The sequence below is a fragment of the Gasterosteus aculeatus genome, chromosome 9 (genome assembly GCF_964276395.1).
Source record: "Gasterosteus aculeatus chromosome 9, fGasAcu3.hap1.1, whole genome shotgun sequence".
Taxonomy (NCBI): Eukaryota; Metazoa; Chordata; class Actinopteri; order Perciformes; family Gasterosteidae; genus Gasterosteus; species Gasterosteus aculeatus.
The window spans coordinates 3,042,466-3,059,900 of record NC_135696.1 but is presented as its reverse complement, the minus strand read 5'-3'; the positions used below and the strand labels follow the sequence as shown (position 1 = coordinate 3,059,900).

Below are 17,435 nucleotides of genomic sequence, written 5' to 3'. Positions count from 1 at the left end.
CCAAGCTTTCTGATTAAATTTCAGGTCAACTGACTATGGAGCAACGTACCAGAAGCTGAATGACAAAGTGGGATCGAAGACAATACTCAGCTATTTATACGTCAGTCCCAACAACAAGAGAAAGGTATTGCTGTTATTTCCATTGAACTTGATTGAATTGATGAAGTCATTTTAAAACTGTTGCTTTCGTTTCTTCTTAACTGTGAGTCCGATACTACATTTGCAAATTGAAATGCAGGCCGGCTCATGGATGGATGTTGCTGTATTTAAGCTGCTTTAGCCTCCCAAGCCCTTCCTCTTCTAGCCAGAGCAGGAGAGGGAGTGCTGGGGGGGGCCCCAGCACTCCCTCTCCTGCTCTTCATGCTGTGTCTGAAGATTGCAACAGCTTCCTCTACAAACTCCAATATGTTCAGAACTCTGCCCGCTCGACTGCTCACCTCCACCCGCCGCTATGAGCGCATAAGCCCGGTCCTATGCAACCTCCACTGGCTCCAGGACAAATACTTCAAAATATTACTCACCACCTAAAAAAGCCTTAAACAACCTAGCCCCTCCCTACCTTTCAGACCTCGTCCCCATCCGCCCCCCCAACCCGTTGCCACAGGTCAGGCCTGCCAATGCTAACACCCTGTAGACCATCAGGACTAAGCGCCGGACCTGGGGGGACAGGGCCGTTCTCTTTCTTGTTTTTGTTTCCTCTGTCTATGTCATTTGCAACGCGTCTTTGGGTAGATACCCATGCTTTCATTTCCTATTTAGGCAGGCGCTGTTCTGTACTCTCTGGGGTTCTTAGATGCTGCTCTCCCTGCCTTAGGCCTTTTACTTAAGCACTACCGGTACAAAGTTATACCACCAAATATATTTGACTGTACATAGAAATTAAAATTTACTAAAGTATCTATATCGGCCCTTACTCAGTTCTAATGTTTATTGAGGCCATACATCACGTGAGAAGTCATTAAGATAAGGTAATTATCTTATAGAGTTCAGTAGAATCAGGCATCCAGAAGAATACAAGTTGAAGTCACTTCAGCATTGGCTTCCCTTCTCTGACCCAGAGGTTGCTGCCTGATCAAGCCCTACTTCTTTATTAATCCACCGAGACATTTAGCTAGGAGCAAAAATCCATTTCTAAAAATGAATAGCTTGGCTGTAGTCTCTTCTTCTTCCTCCTGTCTTTCTGGAACTGAATCAATTATAAGCAAGAAAAAAGGGGAAATAGACATGGATGGGTTATTTTGGGGGTCCATGTGGTCGTATCAGCCATTGCTTTTCCTGCTGGTGGCTCAATTCATGGTTTAGAATTCACAATGTAGCTGAGGACACACACTGATTCACATAAAATGAAAAAATTAGATAAATATCTAGAGGAAATATGAATAAAAAGGTATTTGTAATTAAAAGAAAATGTCTTTAGTACCAAACATTTGTACTTAAACAAAGTCAACTACAAAGGCCTATTATTGTTTGTAGATATAGATGATCAAATATTTATACAGATAATTAAGCTCAACTTGGGTTCTCAAGTCAACAACACTTGTCATGCCTGAGTCCTGTATTTGTTCTCCACATTCATTGGGAACCCCTAACCTAAACATTTATTTTTATCGTGCTTCAAATCCAACGGCAATCCATCTAAAAGCCGTTTAGATATTTCATAAGGGTTGGAGCATGAATCCGCCTGATGGAAGGATATCACCTCCTAGCAGGGCTACAGCCAAACACAAGTGAAACAAATCAGAAAACACGTAGGAAAACAAACCTCGTCATTCTCAAATACACACAAACACGCACATCTCTGTTCTTCCACCCACATTTAATTCATTCCAAGCACACAGCTTGCATGTTGGTGAGGGAGAGCAGCAAGGACTGCATGTTCCTCACTCGTGCTGTCGCCCCCGGCATGGCGCCATGTGACTGCTGCTGGTGACAGACAAAAGCACCTCTCTTCTCTCGGCAGTAGAAGTAAATCAGGCCTCTGTGGTTGCAGGGTATAGACGTATAGTAAGTAAAGCACTGGAGAACGTAAAGATACAAGAGAGACCGCTAATAAAGTGACAGAGCGCAAGTTAGCGCTGAAGAGGATAGAGAGGAGGAAAGGGAGGAAAAAGTGACAAAGCAAATAAAAGTAGAATGATGGCCCAGGGGTCACCCATGGAAAAAACATTCTAACAGCACAGCAATTACAACAATTTTTATTCTGTGGCTTCACACTGAGCCGTACACGAGAGAGCGCATCTCGAGTACACATTAGGGGAAATGATTCTGGGTTTTAGCTTGAGATTTTTGTGTGAGAGCACATTATTACAGTAAATGGCCGGGGATGGTGAGTGCTGGTTAAAAAAAACACCGTCAGTCTCCTACAAATGGGTAATGCCTCTGATGGTTCGAAAACAAAGAGGTATTTTCCTCCCGTCTCTGATTCCCCTTTTAGGAATACAGAACTGCTTTTTTTCTCAAAAACATATTGACTAAGAGTGTGTTCACACTTGACCTTTTTTTTTTTAGAAAGAAGCGCTGCCGTCAGCGCCTTTTGAGCGATCCATTCTAGCGTTTGGGGAGGAAGGTGTTTGTGAACAGCCCAGGCGCCGTTTATGGGTCCATTAAAGATTTACCGATCGGTTCACAGTTCTTTTACGTTTATTTTGCTGTATCTTTTATGAACTATGTCAATCCTGAGTTGTTCTACTGGTACCTTCTCCATCTTGGAGGCCTCAATTGTATTTGGTCGTGTCGTCTCCTCTGTAAGCGCTTGCATGTGTTTGCTGGCATGACGTTCAAAAACAATTACGACCTTGTGTGGCTCAAACAGCAACAACAGGCAGGTGGGTGGAATATTAATTCACCTCAGACGGGACCTCTCCCACTGTCGAGCTTCAAAGGCTCTTGTTTATTGTCTCACTTCTGGATACAAGCTCAGACTTAAATTTCCATGAACTCTCCAGAAAATGGCAGCGACAAAAAAGGTATACTAGAAAATCCATTAGAAAATAGAGGGTGTCCAAAGACGTATGATGTGAATAGTTAGAAGAATTTCATTAATAAATACAGAGTATTATGTAAAATTGGCATTAATCTGGTGTCGCAGAAAAATATCTCTCATGCTTTTTTAAAATTATTGTAGAGGCTTACCACATTTTCCCTTGCTTGGACATTTTCCATTAGGTTAGATTGCTCAAGTCTTGCCTATAGTTTGCTGATTGTTGAATCATGTTTTTTTTAGTTGCTTATTGATCCATATTGTCATTTGAGATTGGCTTCCATTTATTCCACACCAGACGAAGGAGCTGAGCGATCGATATCAAGTATTTGCCTTCTTGACTTGGCTAAAGAACGCATTCCATAATAGGAAGTGTTCCATCCATTTTTCTCCAGGCCCGGTGCCTTTAGGAGGCAGTGCTGATTCTTGTGCTTGTTTGTGTGTGTGGCTCCGTCTGCAGCACTGAAACGGAGCAGAGAAATCGACAAAAGGGAAACGACACTCAGTCAACAAGAGCGAGATTAATATGTCCCACAAATTTGGACAATGCAATTTAGCCTGCATGGGATTGATTCACGCACAATAAATGACATAACTTATTATTAATTGTCTAACAACACCAAGTTGGCTGTATATCATAATTTTCCAAGCAATTCTGTGTAAAATCTGAAAAATTAGCAGAATTTGTCCAAATAAATGTTAAAAAAGGCGATTTGTCTTGCAATTTCAGACCCTTCTGGATCTTAACTGTGGTGACAATGACTTTGTGTTTCTCATTAAGGCTGGCTCACTTTGGACACTGGACGCCTCAAACAGTACAAACACATCATTAATTAAGTTGTTTTAAAATATTGGTCACAGAGATCACAGAATAAAATTTGGTGCTATGACATTTTTTAATGCTGAATTATTACAATTGAAAATTAAAAAATATAGCCCAACCAAGACAAAGTAAAAGTGGGTTATTTGTATTGATAAGGCATCTCTTTCACTCTTCCCTTGAAGTGAAGATTAGAAACAGTAGTTTTACTGTTTTCCTGTGCTGTACTGTGTTACTAATTAACATAATTTAATTACATTTTTCTACCCCTCCAAATACCAATATTCCCATTTAGAGAAAGAATGAAAAGTGAAATATGACTGCCTGTGGCCTTTGAATCACTTAATCTGAACCCGGAAACGATTGGACCACAGGAAAGATACCAGAGAGCAATTTAACTACAACCTTGGCTTGTGGGCCCGGACCTCAGGTTTGTTATATTGTTAGAAATATTTAATGGCATTACTATTCTCATAACTCATTGTGTCCCAAAATAACGGTTAAAAAAAGAATGGTCCCAGAAGCACTGTACTTTACAGGAAAACATAGTACCACATACACCTGCTGGAATCATTACATTACAGGTCATTTAGGAGACGCTTTTATCCAAAGCGACTTACATTACACTTTAAACCCATGGCTTTTTCACATTTTTGCCCAGGGAGCAATTAGGGGTTAGGTGTCTTGCTCAGGGACACTTCGACATGGAACATGGGGCAGACTGGACTCAAACCACCAACCTTGTGCTTCCCAGCACACCTTCTCTAACCCCCGCGCCACAACGACCCGACACAATCACAGTTTACATTAGAGATTTCGGTTTTACTCATGACACATGATGAAATAAAAAGAGTTCTTATAAACTATAGTATACGTGGACAAAGAGACATTTCACCTCCTGAATAAGAGCAAAGGGAGTTGAAGTGTCCGCATGCCCGCCAGATTTTTAAGGACACAATGCATGGCGAATGAATCAGAGTGAATCAGCCATGCTTGGCTGGCTGGAACATGCCGTGCACGCAGCGCTGGTAACGCAATCAAGGACAAGCTAACGGATGATAGTGGGAGTGGGGGCATTGAGAGGGGGGGTTAACATCTGTCAGCCCAGAGGCACAATCTGCAAATGGCTGCGACGAGCAGAGCGGCGAGTGGCCTGGACCCCGAGAGAAGACCCAGCATCAGAGAAGGGAAGACGGGATGAGAGACACAAATACGGATGGACAGAGAGTCACAGGCAGACGGGGACAGGTTGACAGAGTGTGAGCCACGTAGATGGAAGAGGGAGAGCATAGTTTTGCGAAGAAGATGGGATGGATAAACCGATGTGAGCAGTGGGATTCCATCAATGTGCTTTCCTTTGCCTTCACTGGACATTGTCTACTTTCTCAGCATGAGAGTAAAACCAAATGCAGAGCTCTACACTGTCAGCATGAAGGACCTGAATCCTCCTTCAAAGGCGATAGCTCATGCTGACAGACAATCTTCATAAAAGGCCACGCACCAAATGGCATATGCTGTTACGTTATTTATGATCGTTGTGAAGAATTTATTATTGCAGCAGCTCAACATGGATCAACATTTCTAAGGAGGGAACGATGCTGGTTAATTATCTAAACATATCGTGTTTGTCTTGTCTCATTCACAAGTAATAACAGTGTAGCTCTGTGTTTTCATACACGGCTTGCACTCCTTCCAACCACTATTGCCATTAGGGGCAGCTAGCTCGCTGTAGCTCAGACAGAAACCCAATTATACTAGAGGCAGAAACCTGACATGTTACTGCTTGTCAGGGCTGGCAGGAGTCTAGGGGAGCTGAAATGTCAGGCGCTGTTCAATTAGGCTGAGCGTAAATGTTCTGATCAAGAGACAGGAGTTGCGTTTACTAAGACTGATCAAACTGTTTGAAAAGCACCATGTCGATACGAAGTGAACGAGGAAGTAGGGAAAGGGGGAGGAAAGTTTATTAAATATGTCTGTCCAACTCTTTATTTTCCATGTCTTCCACTTAGAGCCATGTAGCACAGCCAGTATGTGTCAAGAATAGCAAGAGTGATTCGGTCGTTTCTGTCTATGCAGACAGTTTACTTAGTTAACGCGGTTGCACATGGACACACAGGCCCGTCTGATACTTCCTTAATGTGACTATTGCATAACTGTTGTTCCAGTATAATGAGCAGTGCTATATGTTGAATGCCTGTATAGTTGTGGTTCTGTCCAAAAGAGCAACAGACCAGAACCATAGCTTGTTTGCTTGTCACGTGTGTAGACAGAAAGTTCTCCCCATTTGTTGAGAGAAACCCAGCGATTCTATTGTGAACTCAGACACGTAGAAATTGAGAAAGACCTCTTATGGTAGGTGCATTGGAGAGGCCTAGTTGAACAAACCCCAGACTTTCCACTCGGTGGCTGGTGGTGGCTGGCGCCACCGTGACTACGTTTCTATGACTGGCCTCCTAAATACCTCAGCCCCAAGCTTGACCTCTCGCCTCGATTCCAGCTTGCTGCATCTGAACAAAATATATGGTTGTTTTTAGTTCTGTAGTGTCCCTTCCCCAATCCATAACTATCATTTACATGCGCATCACGTTGTGAGCTACCTCATGTGCTGTCTGCATGTATTTGGGTAGGAACATCCTGCTAGTATACATTTTTAGATTGTGAATACCTCTTTTCAGATCAAGGACAGTATTACCCATAGAGTAGTAGAGGGCTCCACCTGTGCTACTGGAAGTAGGGTAGATTATTTTGTGGGTGAATAGATTCTATACATTTTTTCTGGGTTCTAGTCTTGTTTACTGACATTCAACCTCTTGTGAATACTTCACCCTCTCGTGGCTGGACCTGCTCCCCTTTAACTGCCCTGTGGCTTTAATTATGGGACTCATAACCACTGGTTTAAGTAGACTTTTCCCCATCCAGCCGTCCGTGTGGGAAAAGTCAACAACGGCTTCTGTAGCTTTGAGAGGTATTCATACAAAATAACCAATAGAATCCGTTTCTTAGTGTGGACAAACACAACATTGTGCTTCATCAGATAAACTTTTCAAAGTGATCTTTCCTCAAATTCCTTTCCCTGTCTAGCTTTTTTTTAGGAAACCTATACTTTTTTACTTTAGTACACTCGAATGCTTCAACTGGAGTTCTGTAACAAAGTCACAGACAAATATGGGATTACATCATGGGTTACATGTGGACAGATATATAGCATATTCATGCTTTGTCATGTAAAATCCATTTTAAATTGTGAGATAGCTCTTGGGTTTCTACTAGTTCTGTCTGTAACCTCCAGGGGTTCTTTCATTGTTTGCAAATAGTTGTTTTGAGCAGAAATCAGTATCAAAACAAATTTACTGGAACCTGTTAATTTACTTACATTGCATCATTAAAGTTGCTGTCAAGGCAAAGCTAGAAAATTGGCCTCTCCAAGAGAGATTAAATCTGGTGCTCTTTTTATTGTACCACTTTTTGAAAGCTTTTCCAATGTGAACGCTGTCTGACAACTAAAAAAATCTATTGCCGGGTGGGAAAATAGTTATAGATTTATTCTGAGGAGTCACAATCCAATTACTGGGTGACTGTGAAATGGAAAGTTTGTAGCTAATTTCAATAAAATTCTATGTCAAAGTATTTACGGTTCTGCGTCGTCAGAATGAATTCAAGTATTCCTTACACATATCCTAAATGTCCTCCAGCTAGCACGTATACGCTTCATTAACCTTTGTCATTTTCAACCTTTTGGCCTCATGATTTACAGTCTCTCACGCACACACACACACACACACACACACACACACACACATTACACTCCACCACTGATCGAGATGTTCTTTTCTGTCTATGAGTGTGAAAGGATTGACTTATCCAGTACTCATATAAAAAGTTTTATGGTAAGTTCCCAAGACCACTGCATTTTTATGAAGTACTTAGAAGTCTTTTCTCCGCCTATTGATCCAAAATCTTAATGGCCTTTTGTCATAAAAACCTTGATCTGACGAGCATGGCCATTGCCTTGGAAGCGAGTGAAAGAAAGACCCAACTTGGTGATGAATAGGTTCACTCACTTTAGTGGTCTGCATTGGCCAGTTTTGGAGGAAGAGGGCCAATTCAGGATTGATTTTGACTTCCTGGACTGAATGAAAAGTGCGATAGAGGAATGTGTCTCAGTCCTTGTTTCTATATGACAGTATTGAGTTTAGATTAAATGGTCTGTAAATGAAGCAAGACCAAAAAAAGATTTGACCTCAAATGTCTCCTATGACCACAGTCAGTCCAATACCTACAGATTTAAAATATGGTAATTGATTGTGACCTTTTCCTACTAATCAATATGTGGCAAATTTGTGTTTTTCCACTCTTGTTTTATTTTAGCACGATTCTTGTCCTGTACATTAGAAAGTGTAATTGAATATTCTCATTCAAGCCCGCACAAAAGACATTTATCGGATCTCGTCCTCACATCATAATGCAACAAGTAATATTTTGAGACACTTGTGTGTGGAGCGACTGAGGAGAGGGAATACCTGCAGAATGCAAACAAGGAAAAGCCCCAATCATTTGAAACCACCATTTCCTGAACAGAATAACATTATGCAAAGTCCTCCAGCCTTCTCTCTTGTTTGTTTGAGAATGAAAAGGTTAAATAAGGTCCATTTATTTCCCAGAATAAAACCATACAGGCCTTTTGCATCAGAACTGTAGCAATCTCCATATAGATGTCAACCAGGTCTATTAATCTTCTCATTCCGATGTATAGTACAAAGTGCATGCTGAATCCTATATGTATACTTCGTGCCTGTGATATATCAGTCAATAATAAGGTTGTTCACTCTTCCAGCTGAGTTGCAGTTCAATGTGAGCACAATGTTGATTGCAATATGTAGTTCAGACACTTTGAGTACATTTGATTGAATCGGTCAGCATGTGGCTCACGTATGTGGCATTAAATCTACCCTTTGGAATCGATGGACTGGTCATAGTGGGAACTGCTGTTACCCAAGTGAGTGCTGACAAATGACTCACTGGCATGAGAGACCAGAACCACTTTACTGTACGGTGCCATACTGAGAATATTGAATCTGAGAGTAGTGTATTCTCTTAGTCCTGGCTGTCCGTTGACATAATGGCCCCAAAGGGATTGGCATGCCAAACGCCATCCTTACAGCACATGTAAGCCTCAGTGCGATGCAGGGTCAATACTTCAGGGCCGACTCAAAACAAGCCATACATTTATTACATTAAACCTAACAAGTTCACATGAGTAGCCAGTTTCCCTTTCATTTAAACAATGACTGCACTAAGCTTATTTTCCTAATACAATTTGAATCACTCCTCAGTGACTATTAAGCCTATTGGGGAGACTAAAAATAAAAGTTGCTTGCTATCCCTTTTGTCTTTTATGAGCTGATTGCTATTCATCTGTATGTTGTTCTTTGTCAACGTGCATCTTTAATGATCACACCATGGGCATTATTTTTCCAGCACAAGTATAGACTTTGCTAAAGACATGAGCATGCAATGTCATGAAGTATCAAATCCACACAGCCACAAGCGTGCCTCTGTGCCACTGCACTCTCCTAATGATGAGAGCTCTTGTGTGTCTCTGACGTCCACTGATTCAATTATATTTGCATTTGATTATCTAGGGATTTCTTTCTGATCTTGTGACTTTTCTTCTGGGGACTGTTCTGGAAATAATAAAATATAGAAGCTCTTGGGAAATTATTGCGTTCAAGGCTTGAATGAGCATAGGCGGAGAGAATGAAGGGAGATGTGAAATGAGAATGATGAAACGGAATTCCAATTAAGCACATACACACATACAGTATAACCACTGTGTTATTTTATTAGCCAGGTGTTATGTTGGACATACGAGGAAATTGTCATGGTGGGTGGTGCTTACATGGAGAATATGGTACAATTAAATTAACAATAGAATATTATTAATTTAATAAAATAAGGATATAAAATAAGATTTAAAAAAATAAACTGCACAGGAAAACCGATAGCAATGAAATTGAAGGTGTGCAAAGGTGTTTTGAGTAGAGTCAGTCAGTTGGGGACCCGGGCTCTGGACTGTCCCACTGTCCATCAAATCTACAGTAGAACTCATTCGGCTTGTCTGCCAGGCAGCGGTCATTCGTGTAGTGGAGGGGTTCAGGCTTGTGATTTGTGATCTGTCGGGGGCTCCCCAAACAGAAGCAGAGTCACTTGCTGAGAGCGGGTGACGCCCTTTCTCTGAGTACACACGTTTAGCATCTCTCACCGCCTTACTTAACCTGTATTTTGCCGCTGTGTACAAATCCTTGTCCCCACGTGCATGATCCTTCTAGTAGCTTTCGGAGCTCTGCTGTAAACCAGGGTTTGTCGTTGTTATAACTCACCTTGGTGCAAGTCACAGCCCCTAGGAACCCATCCAGACTGTACCAGTCCTGAAAACATCCAAGTCTGTGCAGTCCAAGCACGCCTGAAGATCTGCTCCACTTCTTAAATTCCCTCACCACGGGTTTGCAAAACTTTAATTTCTGCCTATGCAGGAATCACATGGATCAGAGTGTCCCAGCGCAGCAAGAATGACAGCGTGATAGGCCCCTATCGCGCCATATATATCACAAATTATTATTTTAGATGTGGCATCATCAGTGGAAAACTGTGGAAGACAATCTGCAGCCATTATTGTAATAATACTCTTTACATCTCCGATATGTAATGAGTGTTGACTGACTTGCCTCTTTGTATTTGTCCTCCTGAGAGGAGCTCCATATTGTCGCTAATCTCTCGTCCTTCCCTTATCTTCAGATCATGCTGCTGACTGATCCGGAGGTCGAGAGCAGCCTCCTCATCAGCTCTGATGAAGGCGCTACCTACCAGAAATACCGGCTGAGCTTCTACATCCTAAGCCTGCTCTTCCACCCCGAGCAGGAGGACTGGATTCTGGCCTACAGCCACGACCAAAAGGTAAGAGCAGCAGGCAGCCGCTCCAAGGGATCAAAAAAAGCTGAGTCAGATTAAAGCTTAAGAGGTGTCACACCTCCCAGTCATTTCCTGTGTCCATATGGATTGTAAAATATCTTACTAAATCTAAAGTTTTACTTTGTACATTAAAAAATCATTAATAAGGCAACAGCATGCCAAGTGAAAATGGCTAGCAACTTAAATTCAAAGTTATAAGATTCTAAATTTGAGGCAGCCAGAAGAGTTCAGTCCTGGTGGATTTTGTGGTGAAAATAAGTGTGTTTGAACACTGAACTGTGTCTGCGTGGGTTCTCCCCGGGTACTGCACATTCTTCCCACAGTCCAAAAACATCCTCTGGGGATCAGGTTAATCGGTGACTCTAAATTGCCCGTAGGTGTGTGGATGTAAGTGTGAAAGGTTATATGTCATGTGTCAGCCCTACAACTGGCTGGGGAACAATCAATGGTGTACCCCGTCTCTCGCCTGATGTTAGCTGGCATTGACTCCAGCGACCCCGTATGAAGGATAAACGGCTTTGAAGATGGAAAAATGGATTGATGGATGGACACGTGCCAGACAAATAGCAACTGTTGTTTTGTTGTTAAAATGGATTTTAAATGAAAGACAGAAATGCATGTATTCATCAACTCCTGACTATTGACTGTTTTATACAAAAAGTCATCTCAGTTGAATGCTTTTAACGTGAACCTGTCGCCCACCCATTCAGTAATATGAATTGACATTGTTTCATCATTGGACGTCTCAATGGCCATTGTGTTACCTGACCTGGTGGTAGGCAGTGACTTACAGCAGCACAGTAGTATTTAGTGGTATCCAGTGGACGGTTGCACATTGCATTAACTCCTCCTTTTCTTCGGCAGCCGAACGACTCTCTCTTCAGGCAGCTTTATGTGTGTCCCTTCTGGACCACTGGAGAGAGAAGGCGGTGCAACCTGAATAGGACGCTTGTCCTATGTAGATATGAAGGGATCATCCCATGCTGATGAATTAGTTCTTCTTTCAAGAACAATGTATTACTTATCTCTAAGTTAAAGAACACTAACATAAAACATTAGGTTAATGAATATTTTGAATTCAATTTGAGATTGTAGTAATGAGACATTTACTTATAGCTGACTTTCTGGTCTAATTCATAATCTTCTTACTTATTCTATGATCACATGACTTTTTCATGAAGTCGAAGGTAGATTGTGCAGTTTTGTTTTGACTTCAAAACAAGACCCTTCAAATCCTTTTGCAGAAAAGCGCTTCGGCCCCTTTCAAAGTAAAGTATCAAATCAATGGTGATTTGATGCCTTCACTGACAGTCTTGTAAATTTCAAACGCAGCAAAATTATTGCTCGGTCAAATTTCTCATCATAAACTATCCCTTCACAATCCAGTTACCTGGCTAGAGCTTAGAGGCACAGTGCAAATAAATAATCATCTATGGACGCGGTGCACGATGTGCAAACATCAACGTGACAGCGAGAGAGGTCAAATTTACACACATTTTAAAATAACCCTTTGCATTAATGAAGTGGTTTCCTGCCGCTCAGCCTATTTGGGTCTAATGTTTCAGATGTGATGAACAATGAAGGCATCCTCCTGGCTGATGTGTGTGTGAATGAGGGATAATACTCTGTAGAATGTAAGTAAGAGTCAGAAAGCCATGAATGCCATTTTTAAGTTTCAGCCCTTTTTTATTTCATTTTTATCTTTTTTGAGATTTAACTTAGGCTAAATGACTCTGACTGAATGCTGAGCGTAAATATATATAATCTAAATAAGGTTTTGGGCTTTCAAACCTCTCTTAAATGGAAATCATAAACCACTAACGTGATGGGGTTTACGGGTTTAAGGCTGCATAAATCATCACAGAATGCTTCTACATTAAAAGAATAATCTTTAATCCTGCAATGGAACCTGGCAGAGTTTTGTAGTGTAACTGCTTTCCTCTTTCCCTCTTATTCTCTGTGGATTTGACACAGAATTCAAAATAGGACAGTGGGTCTACACTGAGGAAGCTCTCCACAGACCTTCTTTCTTCTCCTGTCAACTTTCTATGAACTTTCACTGTAAACATCCCAAAGAAATACCATCAAATTGTATTAAAGAGGTTACAGAGAGTGATGGAGTTAAGTTGAAGTTGACCTCTAATTTTGTTTAATCCCGTCAGAGACAAATCCCATCTGAGTAATTGTTGAATTGTGCTAATTCAAAACTCAGCAGCATAGTTCAGCATCGCACTAAGCCTTTCAGTTATGAGCAGTTCAGGGTTGATGATCAGGAGGCTGCTCTCCACCTCCAGATCAGTCAGCAGCATGATCTGAAGATAAGGGAAGGATAAGGAATCAGGATACATTACCAAAGTATGTCAGACATACAAGGAATTTGACTTGGCGATTAGTGCATAACAACAGACAGTTAGACAATGGACAACAAGACAGATAAGACAACATAGTGCAAGAGGAATAAAATAAAATATTATGCTGGGTTAGTATATAAGGCTATCTGTTATGGAATAAAGTTTTAAAAATATTAAAAAGTCAATGATACATAAATGATGAGAGATAAGCGACAATATGGAGCTCCTCTCAGAAGGAAAAAGACAAATAGAGGTTGATCAAATAGCGGCAGAGGCCGCATGTCTTAGACCAGTCATCTATCAATCAAACAAAGTTGGTGGAAAGACACGTTGTATATAATAAAGCCTCTGGGCACCAAAAGAGGATACATTAAGAACTGCTCTTGTAGAACCCCTAAAATATCCAAAGTTGAATTATGTTGTATGAATAGTTATGCTGGTGTATTCAGTCATAATGCTGTTATCACATTAGTTTACTGCTAAGTAATACACATTTATACATCTACAACTAGTAAGGTTCTTATACTTTTAGTAAGAAGAGCTGTTTTTAGATCCATTCAATCATCTCATGATCATCTTATTGATAATAAAGTTGTACCCATGGAGTAAATACCACATTTAAACTGATCTGGCCACTGTTCGGGCCACTGTGACGGTTTTATTAAAGTAGATGCGATAATGGTCCTGATGATTCTTATCAACATAAAGGATTTACAGCCCGCGTACACATTGCACCAACAGAATACTTTGCTGTTGAAGTCCCGTTGATGAACGGAATTGACATGAAATGCATGATGATGCTGTTTTCATTATTCACAGTGAAGGTTTAGGTTGTTTCTCCAGTCTCAGTCTTTTCATTCACACTTTTAGAATTATTGCAAAGAATCAGCGTGGTTACATGGATTCGAATAACTGGCTTAGTCGGACTGAAATCGAATTATCCGTTTCATGTAAACACCTTTGTCCGACTATGTGCGGTCCGACTACGATCCGACTAACACCCCTGGATAACTCGATCCGATCCACAGTTGATAGTTCGACTATTGCGGCATGTAACGGTGAATCGGATGAGGAACTAGACTTTGCGTCTTTGTGCACGCTTGAGATCCCGACGGCGTCTTCTCTCCGTTATCAAATCAGCCAATAGCGCCATTCGCATTCGCTGTGCTCCTATTAGCATCATGCACAGATAGTAGAGGGATGTAGCTTCACCTTGCTCTCCGTTCGCCATCTTTCTCGTAATGTTGATGTTGTTGTTGTTGGTTGTTGTTGGTAGTGGTGAAGGGGTCAAGCGGAAATGGCTGTATCTCAACTAGTTGTAATGAAAACAGCGCCACCTATCGTATCGGATATGACATGCTTTCGGCTAATGATTCGATTTATTCACTTCCATGTATATTGGGATAATAGCACTTGCCCCGAAAGATAGCATAGTCCGACTAAGCAAAGATTCAAATTATACCATCATGTAAACACACTGAATGACTGAGCTCTTTGACGATGTGTCAAGAAATACAAATCATTAACAGTGACTTAACGCTGGAGCTCCGGCTTCAGGAGCCAATGAGTTCTTGGCTGAGTGGTCACTCCCGTTACGTTGGGGGCCATTTTGCTCCTATTAATGCACCCCCTCCCCAAAATTGCTTCTCTTTCACTTTCCTCACCTCATTCTGGCAGCGCTCCTGCATTTGTTGATTGAAAGACATTTGGAGGTTGTAACGTCTATGTTGACCCCCCCCCCCCTCTTACCCCCATCCCTCACCTTCCCCGCCTCCTGCTCTTTGCTTCTTCACTGTCATTTGCTTGGCTTAATACTAACTTGCTGCGGGAGGGTAATTAGGCAAAGTGATTCCCTGCACCGCTCCCTCACCTCACCCCCTTTTCGCTTGCATCTCCTTAGCAAAACCAGGCAGAGACGTCATGGTAATGTCATCCCCTGTGCCATGTGGCGCCCCCTCTTTGACATGTAAATACACACACATCAGCTGCTGTAGTCACACTGAACATGTAGTTTGCATATGCTCTCTATAGAGCGATCCAATGAAGCGGATATGAGGAAGGGGGGAAAATATATGTGTGTCACGTTATGTCAAGAATGCAATACCCTTATCATAAGGGAATATACATTCCTAAATATATAATGTGTAACATTTTTGGTAGGTACAATTTCTACAAACATATAAATCAATGCTAAAACGGTTTTCCACCATGACAAATCTGTTATATGAGGCAATACGGTGTGTTGTTGTAACTGAAGCCCCACATGCATCCCAAGATTATTGCTTTTGCCCAAGATAAGAAGACTAAATGTGTGCTTAGGGTGCAACCAATGCAAAGTGAGGAAGGACCAACCCAGCGTGCTGTATAAAGGGCAATGATGCTCCGGAAGCTAAATTCAGTGACACACTGTATGTCATAGCTGAGTGATACAGGGGGTCAAGTTAGGACAAGACAAAGCAAAGCTGTTATTACTATTGACAAATTGGTCTGAGCCAGTAGCTGAGCTTTTAGGATGCCATGGACCAACCTGTACAGGTGAGCCATTGTGAGTGTAAGCATTTTTGTGAGTAGGTCATTATAGCATCATTTGGGGGAGACGTCACCAAACTCTCTCTCTTCATCATTTTTTTTAATTAAGAGACTGCTAGCAGCAGGCGTCTCTTAGTTAAAACATCGACAAAAATATTAAAAAGCATATTTAAGTGATCAATAGTTAATTCAAAGAATATGCAGGAGGCTTTTCAACTCCACATCCAGAAATAGATGCAAGTATTGGGCTATATGTTGGCTAATTGATGCTTCTTCGCACAGTTTGCATGGTTGATCATGCTTGATATGGAGAATGTTAAGCTCAAACCAGCGGAATACATTTTATGCTTCATTCCTCCAGAGTTAACACGTTTCTCAAAGGATACGCGCTGTGTGTGGAGACACAAACGGACTTCAGTGAGTTCAATGAGTTGCTTATTTACTTTTGGGGAGTTAGGCGTTGCCGTTTCTACTTTCGGCTGTCAAACAAAACATTTTTGTGGGAAGATTATTTAGCCCAAACCATATTTTTTTCCCGACTTTCGTCTCAGCTCGCCTGTTAAAACAATACTCACTTACCTCTTGTACAGCAGCCTTGCAAATAGCTTTTACGTGACTAGTTTAATTAAGGGATATCTATCTCCAAACCAATAAACGCTGTGTGATTGGAGTTTTTTGAGCTGCTCTTTGCGTCCTAAAAGTATATTTAAAGCTTCATTATTGTGAATTGTGACTCAATACCAAGAAAAAAAGTGTTTAATTTATTTAGGTGAACCAACGCTTTAATATCGACTCAATTAATTTGTCTAGTCAAAAAGTTCAGTTTTCCTCTCACCCCCACAGACCCATTGTTAGCCTGGTGGCCGTTGTGTGTGTGTGTGTGTGTGTACACAGGTTTCTGAAGTAATAGAAAGTTGTGTTGGAAATACTTCACTAAACATCCCGAAGCTCTGTTATTCCTCCGCTGTGTTTGTGTTTGTTAAGACAAATGAATTCTTACTGTGCCTGGTTGTCTTGTTCCAGCTCTACAGCTCGGTGGAATTTGGGAGAAGGTGGCAAGTGGTGCACGAGAGAGTGGCCCCCAACCGCTTCTACTGGTAAGTTCAGATTTGGACATTGACAAACACTTTTTAGGCAATAGGAAATGATTAACTTAATTTAACTTCATCGACATTCTAGCACTGCTTTGTTCTCCTCTGGTAACTTTAAATGAATTGTTTTATATAAATTAAAATCTACTCTATTATTGGTAAGCTACATATTCTTTAATGCAGTAAAGCACAAGCTAATGCACTTTAATGAAAGTAAAGCATGAAGCATGATGTTGCTTTTTGTTTCTGTCCGACCAAGATTTAGTCTTTAGTCAGAATGGAAAGTATTTCTACTTTAGTAATTGACTAACTAGTAACCGACTTAGCTACTATTATACCAAAATGTTACCAATTTAGTATGTGTATTTCTTAAACTGTCAACGCCTTAGTTTCCACATGTCTAAGAAATGGGGGGTATTTTGAAAGTTGAAAGTTAGAAAGTTGAAAGTGTGAACAGATTAACTGAACATTTCAAAATAAATGGTCCAAAACTGGGGCCGCCAAGGAGGGCCGTGGCCATTGAGAAACAATCACTGGAAGGACATATTGATCTGGCTTTCAATTACTTTCTGAACAAGCACAGCAGAAAAGCCCCTTTGGCCGCACTAAGTATACATGTCTTGGGAGGCAACTACGCTCCAAATGGCATTATGTTTATTGATAACGGCTGCATAGTTACCCAAACATGAAGAATA

General features: G+C 41.2%; 1 protein-coding gene across 8 annotated transcripts in view; it reads left to right on the top strand.

Moving 5' to 3' along the window:
- sorcs1 (sortilin-related VPS10 domain containing receptor 1) overlaps nt 1-17,435 on the top strand; it is a 115,750-nt gene that overhangs the window by 63,696 nt on the left and 34,619 nt on the right. For all 8 annotated transcript variants that reach the window (XR_005713107.2, XR_005713108.2, XR_013450770.1 and 5 more), the window contains exons 3-5: nt 25-124; nt 10,596-10,754; nt 16,673-16,746. Coding sequence is in view for 5 of the 8 variants with exons in the window: in XM_078080671.1 (XP_077936797.1) it covers nt 25-124; nt 10,596-10,754; nt 16,673-16,746 (333 nt within the window). In the remaining 3 variants the exon portion in view is untranslated. The remainder of the gene's footprint in view (nt 1-24; nt 125-10,595; nt 10,755-16,672; nt 16,747-17,435) is intronic.